This window comes from Propithecus coquereli, unplaced genomic scaffold, assembly GCF_000956105.1.
Source record: "Propithecus coquereli isolate 6110/MARCELLA unplaced genomic scaffold, Pcoq_1.0 Scaffold490, whole genome shotgun sequence".
NCBI classification, from domain to species: Eukaryota; Metazoa; Chordata; class Mammalia; order Primates; family Indriidae; genus Propithecus; species Propithecus coquereli.
In genome coordinates, this window is record NW_012150730.1 from 204,777 (window position 1) to 222,486 (window position 17,710).

The window sequence follows — 17,710 nt, forward strand, 5'->3', positions numbered from 1 at the left end:
TGAAGAGGACATAACATGGCAGATAAGCACACGAAAAGATGCTGAACACCATTAATCATTAGGGAAATGCAAATTAAAACCACAATGAGACGTCACTACATACCTATCAGGATGGCTAAATTAAAAAATAATACTAACACTGAATGCTATTTAAAGATTTACAGGAATTTAATCACTCATACATTGGTGATAGGGATATAAAATGGTAAAGCCACTCTGGAAAATAATTTTACAGTTTCTTATAAAACTAAAAATGAACCTACTATATGACTCAGCAATTGCACTCTTGGGGCTATATCCCAGAGAAATGCAGACTTATGAAGGTTCACAAAAAAACTTCTAAACAAATGTTGCAGTCACTTTATTCATAACAGCCCCAAACTAGAAGCTACCCCAATGTCTTTCAACGAGTGAATGGTTAAACCTTAGCACATCCATACCATGTGCGTGGTTTGAATGTGTCCCCTCCAAAATTCATGTGTTGAAAACTTAAATCCCCAATGCAACAGCGTTGGAAGGTGTGGCCTTTTGGGAAGTGTTTAGGTCATGAGTGGGTTCGCTTTCTTTCACCCTTCTGCCATGTGAGGACACAGCAAGAAGGCCCTCACCAGACCAAATGCTGGTGCCTTGATCTTGGACTTCCAGCCTCTAGAACTATGAGGAATAAATTTCTGATCTTTATAAATTACCCAATCTCAAGTATTCTGTTTTACTAGCACAAAACGGACTAAGACACCATGGAATACTACTCACCAGTAAAAAAGAAGCAACTACTGATACATACAACAACTTGGATAGACCTTAAAGAAATTATGCCATGTAAAAAAAAAAAATCCAATCTCAAAAGAATAAATATTTCATGACTCCATTTATATAACATTTGTTAACATAGATACAGAGATGGAGAATAGATTGATGGCTGCCAGACGTTAGAGATAGAGCAATAGGGAGTGGCAATGGCTACAAAGGAGTAGCACAAAGAATTCTCAGGAGTGAGGTACAGTCAAGTATCTTAATTGTCATGACTACACCAAGCTACACATCATGAAATTGCACATAGCTACTACACACACAAATGAGTGCACGTATAATTAGTGAAATCGGAATAAGCTCTATAGGTTGTACCAATGTCAATTTTCTGATTTTGATACAAGTAATCATTCTAGCATTTACGCAAAATTTTAACATTGGGAGAGGTTAGGTGGAAAGGTGCGCAGTACTTTTCTGTACATTTCTTCGCATCCTCCTGTGAATCTATAATTATTTCAGAATAAAAAGTTTAAAAAGAAACAATGCAAGAGCCTTGATAAGACTCAACTCAAAAATAATAGTATAATACTACTAGGGACGACCGGGAAAATGTGAAAAGGAGTGGGTTATCAGAGGATAACAGGAAATTATTGCTCATTTTCTTAGGTGTGACAATCGTATCATACGGTTATGCAAAACAATGTCCTTATTCTTAGAATGTATGTCCTGAAATATTTAGGGGTGAAGTGTTCTTCTTACTTTCAAATGGTTACAAACACATAAAGAAATATACATACATATACACACATAAGTAAATACACAATTACATATACATGTAAACATATATACACACATATATAAATATAAAAAACACATGGGCTTGTGAATATACATACGTATATACTCACAAATATACATGTAATATGCACATAAATACATACACAAAAATATATATGTATGCATAATATACCCCACATATAAATATATATACATATATACACAAATATGTATATATTCACATATACACACAATACACATTATCAACACATAATACATAACAGTCATACATTACATGCATATAAAACACTAATTGGTGAATCTAGGGTTGGGTGACAGGCATTCATTACACTCTTTTTTTCTACTGTTCTGTTAGAGTATTTTAGAAACCTGTCAAAATAGAAAGTAGGCAGGGGAAATATAAGTGCTTCTTAGAGAGGTACTCCATCAAAGATTAGCATTCATTAACACCTTGATGAGAATGACTTTACAATAGCTTTCTCAAAAGGTGTTAAAGAGATGGTCATAAGTGTTCTAGTGGGGAAAAATATGATGCTAACTGGGAGCTGTTTAAAAAAATACCATGGAGTTACCACCCTGGGAAAACGCAAAACTCATAAAGTCCTTTCCAGATGGTAGGTTTTGATGCAGGACAGAACACAGGGAAAGAACCAAATGCAGAATGTCTCTCTATCACTCACTCTCTCTTCAAACTCAGGAAGCACAGAAACCTGGATGATCCAGGTCTGAGGCAGGTCTGATCCAGTGTCTGAGTTAGGGCTGGTATCCCTGGCTGTCCCAATCTCCACCCACTGCCCATGACTCAAAAACCAAGCAACTTCAGAGAACGAACTGCCCCAGGAAGAAGCCAGGGCTCTGATTTTCACTCTAATGCAAGCTCCTTATCACCTGCATCCCAGCAGCGAACAGTTGCTGGGCCAGCAGCCCAGTCCTAGGGGTTGTAAAGATGCTGGCTGTTACCGGGTGAGGACAGGGTTTAAAGTAGAGGAGGGACACGATCTGACAGGCTCCCAGTGCATCCTGGGGAAGGAAGAGGCGGGGAGCAGGAAGGTGCCTGTACCAGGGAGAAGGGGTGTGATGAAGTCGTTGAATTCTGGAAATTTCTTAGGGATAGAGGAATGGAATTTTGGACAGGGACGATGTGGGGGGCGGGGAAAAGAGAAACATCCAGGTAGCCATTGAGGACTGTGGGTGGAAGGAGTCACTATGTACAAGACACTAGAAGGACTGGGTTTGGGGGAAACCAGATGCCCAGATCAGGACCCTAAAGCCTGGGATTCCTGTCCCCAGGGGTCAGCTTCTGGGCATGAGAGGTTTGTGGGGAGGCATAACCCAGTCTGCAAACGCGAGCGAGGCATGCAGAGCAGTCGGCGGAGTCGGCACCCAGCGAGGGGAGGAAGCCTGGTTGGCGGAGTTCACGGTCGGTGGGAAAGGGAAGGAAGCGTTCACGCACCCCCGCAAGCGCAGGGAGCGGACGCGGTCTTGGGGAGCAGAGGGGAGGGAAGAGGAGGCAGCCAAAGGGTTGCTGGCGAAGGAGGACGAGAAGAGGGGACAGCGTCTTCGGGAGCGGGACGCAAGAAACGGAACAGGTAGTCCAAACCCAACCCCGTGAGGAGGGAGAAGAGAGGCGTGTCCGAGGGGTGTCCACAGCCCGGGGGACAAATGGCGACCCGCGCCCGCAGAGAAGGGAGAAGACCAGGGAGCCCGAGCCAAGGAAAGGGGGAAAGGAGGGGACCCGCCCCCGCCCGGAGCGGGGACGGAGAGAGAAGGGTCCGCGCCGGGCGCTGAGAGGCCCGCAGCCTGGCCCCGCCTGGGACCCCAAGCCAGCGGCCCCCGGAACAGGACCGCCACCCAGTCCTTGCTTTTCTGGATCCCCTGACGCCCGCCATACCCAGGCCTAAGCCTCGTCTCCGCGACTCCGGGGGCTGTGAGGGGAACCAAGGCCCCGCTGGCCGCAAGAGGGCGGACTCACCTCTCGCCGCCACAGCGTCCACGTCGGCGCAGCTCCGGACTCTGCGCATGCGCAAGCGCAAGCGCAAGCGCTGGGTTCCCGGATGCGGCTTTCCGGAAGACGCTAGACGTCGAGGGCGGAGGCTTAGCAGGCGGAGTGCAGGTTGCTGTGGCCGGGTTTCCCCGGCACTGGGAACGGGGTGCTGCGTTTCCTTTCACCCTGGTTTTCGTCTTCCCTCCCCGCTGACAACAGAGAAACGCCGGGGGCACACTGGGGCTGCCCGGCGCTCGTCCCCGAGACTGCCCATTCCTCAATCACCCCAGCTCCGGGCCCCCACGGACAGGCGTGGTCCCCCGCGAACTCATCCGCGCGGAGTCGTGCTCGTGGGTTCTTTCGTGCCTAGCGCTTCCTCTTAGCGTCCTCAGCTGCCCTGGTGGCCGTGGCTCCCTCTTTTACATGGTCGTATAATACTCCATTCATCTTTCCTCCTGTGGACGGCCATTGGGGCTGTTTGCAATTTGGAGTTACTACAGACGAGCCTGCTGTGAACGTCCAGGGTGTGTCTTTCGGTGAGCGCGTGTTCGCACGTCTGTCAGGTGAATAGCTAGGACTGCAGCTGCTTGTTCCTGGGTGCAGATGTTCAGGTTAGGAGGCAAGACTAGTTGATGAACCGCAGTCGAAAATAAGAGTCCCAGTTCTACACCCTTGTCAACACATGGTACTAGCTGTTGTCTTCATTGTAGCCATTAGGGTGGTGTGAAGTGTTACCTCATTGTGGTTTCTCTAGTGAGTAATGAAATTGGACACATTTGCATGTATTTACTGGCCATTTGGATTTCCTCATTCGTGAGGGTGCCCGTTCAAGTCATTTGCCAACTTTTCTCTCACTCGGGTCTTCATTCTTATCGAGACACTGAGTTCTTTATGTATTCTGGAAACCAGACTTTGGTGGGATCTGTGAGCCACAGTGGTCTTCTCCCACTCTGTCATTTGCCTTTTCACTTGCATAGTCAACACAAGTTCTTTTTTTATGCTTTTTTCATTTTATCCTCTTTTTTTGCCTCTAGATACGATGCCTTACATAATGAACACAAGTTCTTAATATAACCATGTTTATCAATCTTCCTTGATTTGGTTAAGAAATGTTTGCATATGCCAAAATCACACACAACTTCTGCATTTTCCTCTGGAAGCTTTATCATTTTGCCTTTCCCACTTAGAGCAGGAGTCCTTAGGAAATGATTTATGTACATGGCAGGGGTCCTCAAATGATAACCCATGGGTCAAATCCAGTCCATGTCTGTTTATATATGGCCCAAGAGAAAAGAGTGTTTTTTACATTTTGGAATGGTTAAAAAATTTTTAAAGAATAATATTTCATGACACATGAAGATGATATGAAATTCAAATTTTAGAGTGCATAAATAAAATTTTATTGGAACACAACCATTTGTGTTCAGATTTGTTTGCAGATTGTCTACAGTGGCTTTCACACTAAAATGGTTGTATAGTTGAGTTGTAGCAGAGATTACATGGTGCACAGTCTAAAATATTCATGATGTTTCCCTTTGCAGAAAAATTTGCAGACTCTTTGTATAATGTGCGGTACGACCACTGGATTTTAACTATTTTAAATGTCTATAAAACCATGAGATATCATTTCACACCTACTAGGATGGCTATAATAAAAAAGACAAATAACTAGTGTTGGTAAGGATGTGGAGAAATCAAAATACTCAAACAATGCTGGTAGGAATATAAAATGATGCAGCTGCTTTGGACAAATCTGGCAGTTTCTCAAAAGGTTAACATAGAGTTACCATGTGACCTGGCAGTTCCATTCCTAGGTATCTACACAAGAGTACTGAAAACATATATCAACACAAAAAATTTGTACATAAATGTTCAGAGCAGCATTATTCGAAATAGCTAAAAGTGGAAACAACACAAATGTCCATCAACTAATGAATGGATAAACAAAATATGATATAGCCAGGGCCCAGGCAATCCCCCTCTACCTGGGGTATTGTGGGCCTCATGGCAGATGGAAAGAGGACAGGTGGATCCACACAGGGGCTCCAGAAGCTTCTGCTCCGCGGGAGGACACCACACTTTGACTCACCTTTCATTGCTAAAGCAAGTCCACCACCAGGCCTGAAGTCACTGAGGCAGGGATGTACAATCCTCCCTTGAGGAGAGGCAGCAAATATTTTCAACGATAATACAGGTTACCACAGTTATCTTAATTCATAATTTTTTTTGGCATGGCAATAATGTCTTAATAAATAGCCCCATCACCCACCAGCCCCATCTCTTCCCATCTTCCAGTCCCAGTCACAGTGGCCTCCCCACTATTCCTAAACATGCCAGGCATGTTCTCATCTCCCAGCCTGTGCAATTGCTGTTCCCTCTGTGGGGATCTTTGTCCCCCAATACCTGCCCTCACCTCCCACAGATCACTTCTCAAATATCCTTCTCAGTGTGGCCTTCCCTGAGCTCTATTTAAAATTGCAACTGCCCCTGTCCAACACACGCACTCCCTGTCCCCTTTCTCTGCATTATTTCTCCCTAAGGCATTGACTGCCATCTGAAAAATAACACGTTGTACTGATGTATGTCTCCCAGTGGACTGTAAACTCCTTGTTCTGTTTTCTGCTGTACCCCCAGCCCTTAGAATCCTGCAGCAGGCACTCAATGTGTGCGTGTTGAACCAAAAGAGTGACATGAAAGTGAACCAGCACAGTGAACAGTGGGCAGCCGTACCTTTGGTGTGCATCTTTGTTTTTCAATTCTAAAGTGATCCTTCCTCTCTGGGGGAAAATAAAAAAAGAAGAAAAGAAAAAGAAGACCTGGAATGTAAAGAAAAGTATGAACCCAAAAAATAGCATCCGGAATCTCACCTGTCACCAGCAATCATTATTAATGTCTTGGAAAATGTCTTCCAGTTCCATTCATTCAATCAACAAACGTTTGATGAGCATCTCAGATTTGAGCAGGTTGGTCCCATAGGGGCTAATGGTGAGCACTACAGACCATGTGTTCACATGGAGCTGTCTGAAGCAAGATGGACATTTATCAAACAATCGTGACAACATCAATGTGTGAACCGTAACAGGGAAAAGAACAAAAGAACAGAGGGCTTCAAGAGGAGGAGGGATTAAGCAAGGGGTGGTGAGAGAAGACTGCCCCACGGGGGAGCAGCATGTGCTGATGCGGGAGGGGACATGGGTGTGGGGAGGAGGCACACACAGCCTCGTAGGCCTTGGAGCATATTACCTGAGCAGAGAAGAGCAACCAGCATGGAGACCCAGAGACGTGGGAAAAACAGAGGGAAACTAGGCAGCCAGATGAAGAAGAAATGGTTGAGAAGGGAGGAGGGAAGCCAGGGTGGGCCATGTCATGGACTGACAGAGGGTGGGATTTAGGGAGGAGAGACCCCCTCCACTGTGAAAAATACCAGGGAGAAGCAATAAGGCCGTGTGTGGAATCCCTTCATGCACAGCAACTGGAGAAGAGACAAGTGTGGAGAGCAAGACCGCCTTTGCCAAATAAAAAATTCACATTTACATGAGCAACACCTAAAACCTTGAAAGATAATGGGTTGAGAGTAGTCAAGTCCTGGTAGAAGAAAATAGCAAATACTTAAGTATATGGACGTGTCTAGGCTTCGAGTAACCAAATGAATTCAAAAGAATCAGTGGTTATTTCTGGTAAAATGGATTAATTTTTAAGTAAAAAATTTTTAGTGTACCATTCAGTGGTTTTTATTATTTTCACAAGGTTGTGCAGCAATCACAACTCTCTAATACCAGAATGTTTTCGTCACCCTCAAAAGACACCCTTTTTCCATTAATAGTGACTCCCCATTCCCCGCTTTCTCCAGCCCCTGGCAACCACTAATCTTTCTGTCTCAATGGATTTGCCTGTTCCGGAAATTACGTATCAACGGAATCATACAACATGTGGTCAGTCCTTTGTGACTAGCTTCTTTCGCTTAGCATAATGATTGTTTTCAAGGTTCCTTCATGTTGTAGCATGGATCAGGACTTTGATCCTTTGTATGACTGAATAATATTTCATCATATTGAAATATTGAAAATATTTGCTGCCTCTCCTCAAGGGAGGATTGTACATCCCTGCCTCAGTGACTTCAGGCCTGGTTGTGGACTTGCTTTAGCAATGAAAGGTGAGTGAAAGTGTGGTGTCCTCCCGCGGAGCAGAAGCTTCTGGAGCCACTGTGTGGATCCACCTGTCCTCTTTCCATCTGCCATGAGGCCCACAATACCCCAGGTAGAGGGGGACTGCCTGGGCCCTGGGGTGCCGGCAACGCGGAGTAAAGTGAGGCAAGCCACAATACACACGTAACCCTGGGTGTTAGGAGCCTTTGAGGTTTTCACTGTCGCTTGTTACTTCAGCATAATTTGGCTTAAGCTAACTGATACAACACACCACCAGAAAAACTGCCCTTTTAGAGGGTAAAATTACTTTTATAGCCTCTATACACCCATCAGAACTGAAATTAAAAATAAAATCGATATGCCAAGTGCTGATGAGGATGTGGAGTGACAGGAACTCTCATTTGTTGTTGGTGGGAACAAAAGGGGTAGAGTCGCTTTGGAAAGGAGTTTTGTAGGTTCTCACCAAGTTAAACAGACTGACCATATGGCCCAGCAATTGCACTCCTGGGCATTTACCCCAGAGAAATGAAAAGTTACAATCGGACAATATTGGACTTTATCAGAGACCTGTGCTCCTGGAGAAATCCCCCCTCCCTTTTGTGTTCTGAGAAGCAGATAACTGCACCGTGGACCAGCCTACTCTCACTGCTTTCATGTATTCCAAGGTGAGACCTGGGTGGGGAGGGCCTCCACCCTTCCTCGTGTCTCCCATAAGACTCACAGATGACTCTTACGTGTATCTGCCTCTGTGACACTCTAGACCTCCTTCCTTTCCTTTGAGATGTCCCGCATTAATAAATCCAGAGAAGCAGGTAGATTAATAGAAACTTGGAACATGCTGGCCATAGTTACATATATCCCCACCCTCCTAGTCTGTATACGGGATGAGAGAGCCCATCTGGAACTTCTACAATTTGTGGGCTCTGGATTTGTTTTATGATGCTGAAAGGTGTCTTGCCGTTGGCCAACCAAGGGGGAGGGAATGGGGAAGAGAGGTTAAGAGGCATTTCATCCTTTTCTGAGATTCTATTGCTCCATGAATTAATATGAACGTGTCTGCAGACAGGATTTGTCTTAGGAGTTTTGCAGCGCTTTGCCCTGAAGGAATATGTGAACGTGTTAGTTTGCATTTCAAATGCTGTTGCACTCGGAACGGCGTCTCTGAAAGACAGTAGCGACTGTATCCCACAAGGCGCCACGTTTCTCAGACCTAAAGGTTTGGATTTGCTTTGTAAAGCAAAGCGAATCTGTTAAAAACTACAGGATGAGAGCTGACAATGGAGTGCCCCCTAGAACAGACAGCTGCCCAAATGGCTAAAAGCAAGCTCCTGTTTAAACTCTCCAGACTACCTGTCTCCATTCACAATAACCTAATAAATATGGAGCCAACATATCTCTGTTTAACCCCTCTGTTAAGTGATAAACTTACCTTAGAACTTACCTTAGAACGTAGAACTCTCTCAAGGACCCTGTGATTACACTTAGGGCCCACCCCAACAATCCAGGATAATTTCATCTCAAAATCCTTAACTTCATCACATCCTCAAAGTTCCGTTGCCATATAAACTAACCTTCGAGGGTTCCAGGGATTAGGATGTAGACCTACTTGGGAGATCATCACCAGCCTACCACAGGACGGTCATGTTAATAAAGGACCGCAGCCCGGCCTGTGGGAGGACAGGGAGGGTCTGGGTCTGAACATGAATGGCTAAAACTAGCTTTACTGGCCATGAGTCAGTAGGGCCTATAAGGGGGGATGTGCGTGTCTGCCGCGCCTCAGTCTTTCATAGCTTTGGGTGTCAGACCTGATGAGGATGAAGCCCAGCATCCAGTTTTGGTGTCTCCAAAGCAAGGGCTGCTACAAGTGGAGAGTTTTCCTTTTGCCCCAAGGGAGCTGATTTTCTAATTTGTATGAAAGCAAGGTGTGGGCTGGTGGTGATCCTGCCAGAACCTTAGCAAGGAGCCAGCTACAAGAATACAGGGCACATCAGAGAAGGATTTTCTTTAGCTTTGTCTTGCTGCTGTAGAAAATTACCACAAACCTGCTGGGTGCAGTGGCCTGCACCTGTAGTCCCAGCTACTCAGGAAGCTGAGGCAGGAGGATCATCTGAGCCTAGGAATCTAGGACCAGGCTGGGCAACAATGTGAGACCCCATCTCAAAAGGAAAAAGAAAAGAAAAGAAAATTACCGCAAATTAATAGCAGCTTAAAATAGCACAAATTCATTATCTCACCGTTCTGGAGGTCAGAAGTCCAGGTGGGTTTTGCTGGAATCAAAGTGTTAGTGGGCCCAGGCTCTTATCCGGAGGCTCGGAGAGAATCCAGCTCTAGGCCCATTCAGGTTGTCAGCAAATCCACGGTGACTGTAGGACTGAAGTCCCCATTTCTTGCCATTTGTCGATCAGCGGTCAGCTTCTAGACGCCACCCACACTCGCTGGCTCGTGGCCTCTCCAGCTTTAAAACCAGCAACAGTGAGTTGAGTCCTCCCTACGCTTCAGATTTTCCTACCTTCTTCTTCCTCAACATCCGACTCCAGCCAACGTTCTCTGCTTTTAAGGGCTGTGTGTCAGACGGGCCCCAGTCCGATAATCCAGAGTAACATCCTGTCTGTCCCACGTCCCACTCACACCACACTCCCGACTGCCAGGCTGCCATGGGATCCATCTGGAACTCACCCCGTCCACACCTCACAGCTTCTTCTCTGGTCAGGAATTGCCATCGTCTGTAACCGGATTACAGCGGCGCCCCCCTTATCCACAGTTTCATTTTTCACAGTTACCCACAGTCAAACTCGATCTGAAAATATTAAATAGAAAATCCAGAAATAAACAATTCATGAGTTTTAAATTGTGTGCCGTTCGGAGTAGCGTGACGAAATCTCATGCTGTCCCTCTCCACCCCGCCCAGGACAGGAATCCTCCGTGCTGTACACGCCACCAGCCCGTTAGTCTAGAAGCCACCTTGGTTATCAGATTGACTGTCACAGTGTCACAGTGCTTGTGTTCAAGTTACCCTTTTCTTTTTTCTTTCTTTTCTCTTTCTTTCTTTTTCTATTTCTCTCTTTTTTTGAGACAGAGTCTCTCTCTGTCACCCTGGCTAGAATGCAGTGGCATGATCCTAGCTCACAGCAACCTCAAACTGCTGGGCTCAAGCGATTCCCCTGCCTCAGCCTCCCAAGCAGCTGGGACTACAGGTGTGTGCCCCACAACTGGCTAATTTGTAGAGGTGGCTTCTTGCTCTTGCTCAGGCTGTTCTTGAACTCCTGGCCTCAAGGAATCCTCCCACCTCGGCCTCCCAGAGTGCTAGGATAACAGGCGTGAGCCACCACACCCAGCCAAGTAACTCTTATTTTATAGATTAATGTATAAAGTAAACTTTATCATAGGTATGTATGTATAAGAAAAAACAGTATACAGTCAGCCCTCTGTATCTGTGGGTTCCACATCCATGGATTCAACCAACCTCGGATTGAAAATATTTTAAAATATTGTACTGAACATGTACTGACTTTTTTCCTTGTCATTATTCCCTAAACAATACAGTGTAACTAGTTATGTAGCATTTATATCCTATTAGGTATTATAAGTATTCTAGGGATGATCTGAAGTACATGGAAGAATGTGCATAGGTTATATGCAAACACAGTGCTGTTTTATATCAGAGACTTGAGCATCTGAGGCAGGTCCCAGAACCAATCCCCACAGATACCAAGGGACAACTGTCTGTAGGGTTATCTGAGGTTTCAGGCATCCACTGGAGGTCTTAGAATGTACCCCCCAGGGATATGGGGGTACTACTCTATTTTCATTATAGCAGTGATTCCTGCTCATTTGAGAAAACTGTTTTAAAAAAATGAAAGAGCAAGGGGAAAACAGTTCACAACAAAATCACGTGGACTCACTCCAATTCTGTGGTTGACACCTCTTCTTCAGGGTGCTCACCCTCTGGCCACGGCTGGTCTGGAGATGAGCCCCGGTCCCAGAATCTGAAACGTGAAACCAAGAGGCAGAGATGCTGCTCATGTTAACACTGTAACACATGCATATTTTACTTGGAGCAGCAGATGCCAAAGTGGAGTGCCTAGCCCAGCCCCTGGGGGTTCCGGAAAGTCCACCAGGAATTTCTGTGTGCCTTAAGATACTCTTGTTACCATAGAGGCACACATCTGTAACTTATAAATGACCGTACATATCCTGGGAATGTGAGACCATTTTTTCTTAATGATGGAGTTCTTGCAAAGCATGAACAAGAAATGTATACATCTCAGCCTCAGCACTGTTCACAATCTGGGCTGGATAATGTGCCGTGGGGGCCATCCCTCGCCTCGACATGCAGGACGCCGGTAGGTTCCACGCATGCTCTATCACAACCACCCAGATGTCTCCACATGTCCCATGGGGGCAAAATCACCATGGGATGAAAACCAATGCTCTAAAGTAGAATAGATAACTATGTCGAAGTGTATGCATACAGTGGAATATGGATTGAGAAGAAACTGTAACTATAGAGCAACATGGATGAGTCTAACGTACAACCTTGAGCAACAGAACATGCTGCCTGATTCCTTCGTACAGAACACACAGTAAGGCAGACCTTGCTCAAGGGGGCTACCACAATGCGATTTTGTAGGTAGGGCTTCAGAGAGACCGGACTCACGTCAATTCCGACAAGGACGAATGGGGGTCAGTGGATGGAAAATTACTAAGAGAAGACATCAGGGATGAGGGTGGAATTCTTGTTAGGCAATAATTTGCTGAAGGCAGACCACGGTGAGAAGATACTGAGGGTGGGGGATCAGGAACTCAATCAGGTATCAAGGGTGGAGGGAGGATTTTTGCTAAACTCTTCTAACTTAGCAGGATTCTTTCTTAACCTGGATCCTACAAGGACAGAGAGAGAAGCCCAAGGTCAGGCTTCATCGAGCAGAGGACTCGGGGGGCCTGATTAAAGTTGGGCTGAGCAGTCAGTGTACTTGTCTTTATGTGGGTTACATGGAAAGCACGCACACACAGATCTCTGGACAGCCTTCTGGACAACACAAGCCCCACCCTGTTGCCAGGGTCCCTGGGACACAGCACCACCCTCTCCCGATCCGAGGTGGCCCAGTGAAGGGCCCCACCAAGCAATCACTGATGCATGGGGGACTCCATTTCTCCAAACGCTTTCCCAGGGCCATTCTCTTCCCTCCCCTCCCCTGCCTCCATTACCCACCTCCTCTCTCCTCTCTCCGTCTCTCAATACTGGAGTTAACTCTCTCCTAGCTGCCAAGGCTGGCTGCCCACCCTCCCCTGTGACACAGCCAACATGGCTGGTGCGGGTCGGCCGCATCTTAGGAGGAAGGCTGTGCTGTGGAGGCTGCAGTTAGACAGCAGGCGTGAGAGGAGACACACCTGGGAGAGGGCACGGCTGCCGGAAGGCCCTCCCTGCTGGCCTGAGGTCAGGTCCATAGAATCCCAGCACGCTGGAGACACGAGGTCACAGTCCCAGAACCTCGATGCTGCCAAGCCCAGGGAGCTCACCCATTCCAGTCCTGCACTTGCTATCTTCACTGTCTGGCCACTGTACTTTTCCCCGTGGGGAGAGGCACTGCATGCAGCTTGACTGCATGCAGAGTGGGATCCATTTAACCCCTGAAACTTCAGCTAAAACCCAGCCCAAAGTTCTGCCCACCCTTTGGACCCAAAAGAGAAGTATCTGGTGAAGAAATCTGGGGACAAGACAGCTGAATGTGAGACTGGGAGTGTCAAGGATGAGACGGGACTGAATCTGCAGAGGGATATTTCTAGACACGGCTACCTTGTTCCTTCTCGCTGAGGTTTCTTCTCCTCTTTCTTTCCTTTCTCTCCCATCTCCTGGCTTGCAACTCTGGGGGTGGTTGGAGCATTTATAGAGAAGGGTGCACTTGGAGAGAAATGGATTTGATGGGGCAGGAAAACTTGTTCCACATTTCTCTTCAGCTAACGCTGCCTGGGAAGAGGCCACGTGCCACGCACTGAGGCCTGCTATGCTCCCAAAGCAGCTCATCTTGAGACAGCAGTTCAGAACTCAACTCCAACAAACTTAAGGATCAGGATTGCTTACCCACTCTTTCGAGAATCTGATGAAAGGACCCTCTTCACAGAAAGAAAAGGACGTCCACACGCATGGACCAGCCAGTCTTCACAAAAAGCCTGCCCACACGTCCAAGGACCACGGGATGGGCTGCACTGGAGGCAGGTGGGGACTCCACTTCCCCTGTGGGGTTTATCTGAGGTTCTTCCTGTCAGGGAAGGGCACCCACGTGGAGAAGCCACAGATGCCTGGCTGGGTTCTAACTCATGCAACTCACAGCCTTCATGAGCTCCGAGTGGCTTTCACTTGCCCTCCACAGTCGAAATTCCAAGGGGATCCATTCACAGAGCTCTGAGGCTGTGTTGACCAGCTTGACTATTTCACTTGGCCAGCAATGCACCACCTTGGAAGGGACATTCCAGGGTCACCCCAGACTTCTCTGCAGCCTCCTGCTCCCCCTTCTGAGACCCACTCTCTCCTCCACAATGGCACCCCTCATAATCCAAGTTCCATAGAAGAAAATGATTCTCATGCCCTGGGCTGTGGATGCTCTGGTTCCAGAGGAGCTTCTGCCTGGGCCCCCCCACCATGCTTCCCGCTGCCCTGGATCCCTGATCCAGCCTCTACCGGCAAAGAGGTTCCAGAGAAACCCCCAGTTCACCTTTTGGCTTGACTTTATTTAGTCATTATCAAATTATTATACCAAAATGTATAATCTATAATAGAGGGGAAAAAAACATACACAATTCCAGTTCCACAAGGAAACCATGTTTATTTCATCATTCACTTCCAATCTATGTTTATATGTGCACATCTGTTTACACAGCTGTAAAGACAGCAAACCTTCTTACACCTCCTTTTTACCATATTATAAGCATTTTCAACATGGCAACAAAACCTTTATAATTATGGTTCAGAGAAGCTGAATGGGACAAAGTAGACGTGTCCTAAATGAATAACGATGGTGCTGAGGGGGGTCATAACATAAACATAACAACTCAGTATTTTTTGTTTCAACAACTAAAAGAACAAATTGTGTTTATTAGAAGCAGCTCTTTCCATCTTAGCATGAGCCTTTTTTAGCTTTAAGAGGGCCGACTTTGCTGTTCAGTCACAAGCAATTCCTTCATCGAGTCTCCCCTTCCAAAACAAGTCCTGAGCACTCTGTCAGGACTCAAACACAGAAATGCTTTCAAATAGCAAAACCTAACTACAGTTCTGTAGTGCTGTGGGTGGGGTGTTGTACAGGATCTCTCACCAATACCTGTTTGCTGACACAGAAAAGATAGTAAGAGCTCCTACCAAAAGCTTCTCTTCCTGATTATATTTAAAAGGTCTGATTCTATTAAGAGTTTGCTTATGTACAATAAGGTGGAAACTCCCTATTAAAGGATTCCTCATACCGATTACATACCGAATACCTTCACAGGTTCTTTCTAGTTTAAAAACTCTGATGCAGAAGTGGGTAGATATCTCAATGGAAGTACCTTCCTCACATATTCATGTTTTATTCCAGTGTATGTGCTGTCATGTTTGGCATAGGCTGAATCATCCCTGAAGCTTTGTCCACATTTATTACCATCCTATGTTCCCTCCAGGAATTCCCCAACGAATAGATTCAATAATATGGCTAAGGAATGTCTCACATTCATCAATTCACTGGATGGCTTAAAGAATTCTGTTGGGCACAGTGGCTCATGCCTGTAATCCCAATACTTTGGGAGGCCAAGGGAGGAGGATCGCTTGAAGCCAGGAGTTTGAGACCAGCCTGAGCAACATAGCAAGATCCCATCTCTTAAAAAAAAAAAAAATCTTTTCTACTGACCAGGGAGAAGTCACATCTGAAGACACACCTTCACGTAAGATTCTGAGAGCAAGTTGGGAGAGGCCCACGTTCATTATGTTTCCATGGGTTGCTCTCCAGGGTGTGTCCTTTGATGTCGGACAAGAGATGAGCTCTTTCTGAATATTTTCCCACATTGAGGACATTGGCTGGGTCCCTCCCTGCTATGGAGTCTCTGATGTACTGCCAAGTGAGAGTTCTGTTTGAAGGACTTCCCACATTCTAGACACTGATATGGGGTCTCCTTGGTGTGAATTCTCTGGTGCTTGGTCAGACAGGAGCTGTCCCTGAAAGCTTTGCCACACTGATTACACTCATAGGGCTTCTCACCAGTATGAGTCCTCTGGTGCCGAATGAGGCCAGCAATGTTCCTAAAAAGTTTTTGACACTGATTACAGCCATAGGGCTTCTCACCAGTATGAATCCTTTGGTGCCTGATGAGGTATGCACTCTCAATGAATGTTTTCCCACACTCTTTACATTCATAAGGTTTCTCTCCAGAATGGATCTTTTGATGCACAATGAGGTGAGAGTTTCGGTTGAAGGATTTCCCGCACTCTGCACATTCAAAGGGCTTTTCTCCAGTGTGAGTCCTCTCGTGCTGGGTAAGGTATGAGCCATCTCGGAAAGCCTTTCCACATTTGCTGCACTCATAGGGCTTCTCACCAGTGTGGATTCTGAGATGCACAGTGAGGTGGGAGATGTCGGTGAAGGGTTTCCCACACTCATTACATCTATATGGTTTCTCCCCCGTATGAGTTCTTTGATGCAAAATCAGGGATGAATTCCGGTTGAAGGTTTTTCCACATTCTAGACATTCATAAGGTTTCTCACCCGTGTGAATTCTCTGGTGTTGTGTTAGAGCTGACCCATCACTGAAAGCTTTCCCACATTTATTGCATTTATAGGGCTTCTCTCCTGTATGGATCCTTTGGTGCACAATCAGGTTGTAGTTCTTGGAGAAGGATTTTCCACACGCATTACAGGTATAAGGTTTCTCTCCAGTGTGAGTTCGGTGATGCAAAACAAGAGAAGAGTTCCGTTTGAAGCATTTGCCACATTCGGTACATTTGTACTGTTTCTCTCCAGGGTGATTCCTCCTGTTTTCATTAAGAGATGAGCTCAGGGTAAAGATGTCCCCAAAGTCCTTACCCTCGTACAGTTTCTTGCCTCTTTTCATTACTTTTTGATGACCAAGAGAGGTAAAATGGTTAAAAGATTTAACATTTTCACTATAAGGTTTCCCTCTCATTTGATTTCTTCCAAATTGAGTAACTTCCATGGAATAGCTGAAGCCTTTTCCGTAGGCATCGCTGTCACTAGTTCTCTTAGCTGCATAACTTTTGGGACAGCTGTGTAAGGCTGGGTCACAATCCAGACTTCTAACATCTGCGTCACGTATATGGAAGCCGTTTGTGGTAAGAACTGTCTGAGGTGATGAAAGGTCTGAGCTTGCACTCAAATGCTCCCCCAAACCAGGATATTCACTAACTGCTTCCTGAGCCCCTGGTTTCTCTGGAGTTAAAGATGATCGCCTCAAATGTTTCTGCTGGTTCTCACAGTCCCAACCATCCCCTAGAATGGAGAAACAAGGAACCTCCTTCGTAAATCCTTCCATCTCTATGGCACAAGATAGTTCTTCCTCACGAATATTCTGAGCTGTCATTTTCAGTCTCATGCCCCAGGCTGAAAAGGAAAAGGCAGACTTAGGTATATGAAACTAAATCTGGAAGAGGAATGGAAAATAATGATGGGCCAACTATGCATTTTTACTTGTTTTCCTTTTAAAATTCAGATCCATACAAGGGGAGGTAAAATGAGAGCCAAGGGCAGATTTGAAAAGAGCCCCACAGCATTTTCATCTTCCTAGAGAGTAGGTAGGAGGAACAGTATTAGGGGTAAATATCACCAAAAGGATTAGTTTGATATGTGGGAGACCCTAGACTGGCATCACAGCTCACACTGGAATTCCATCTTGGCCACTGCATCCTTGTCCCTGTTCCCACTGCCTATCAGCACACAATTCCAACGCCCCAACTTCACAAGGTGCTTACAACAGCACTGAACATGCAGTTCCCTGTGGTTAGAGTTCTGCATTCATGGATGGGACACAGCACAGGCTCAGACCTGAAAGTTCT

General features: G+C 46.0%; 3 protein-coding genes across 5 annotated transcripts in view; 1 reads left to right on the forward strand and 2 right to left on the reverse strand.

Annotated features, from left to right (window-relative positions):
- The window catches only part of ZSCAN18 (zinc finger and SCAN domain containing 18), a 39,750-nt gene extending 36,181 nt beyond the window's left edge, over window positions 1–3,569 (reverse strand). Inside the window, 2 exon segments of the mRNA XM_012655860.1 lie at window positions 3,002–3,029; window positions 3,521–3,569. Coding sequence (XP_012511314.1) covers window positions 3,002–3,029; window positions 3,521–3,569 — 77 coding nt within the window.
- ZNF135 (zinc finger protein 135) overlaps window positions 1–17,710 on the forward strand; it is a 132,795-nt gene that overhangs the window by 67,424 nt on the left and 47,661 nt on the right. The window contains 2 exon segments of the mRNA XM_012655863.1: window positions 6,187–6,201; window positions 12,738–12,775. Of these exon segments, the coding sequence (XP_012511317.1) occupies window positions 6,187–6,201; window positions 12,738–12,775 (53 nt within the window).
- ZNF329 (zinc finger protein 329) overlaps window positions 15,578–17,710 on the reverse strand; it is a 13,285-nt gene continuing 11,152 nt past the window's right edge. For all 3 annotated transcript variants that reach the window (XM_012655888.1, XM_012655890.1, XM_012655889.1), the window contains one exon: window positions 15,578–17,258. In XM_012655888.1, the coding sequence (XP_012511342.1) occupies window positions 15,628–17,258 (1,631 nt within the window). In that variant the 3' untranslated portion in view covers window positions 15,578–15,627. The remainder of the gene's footprint in view (window positions 17,259–17,710) is intronic.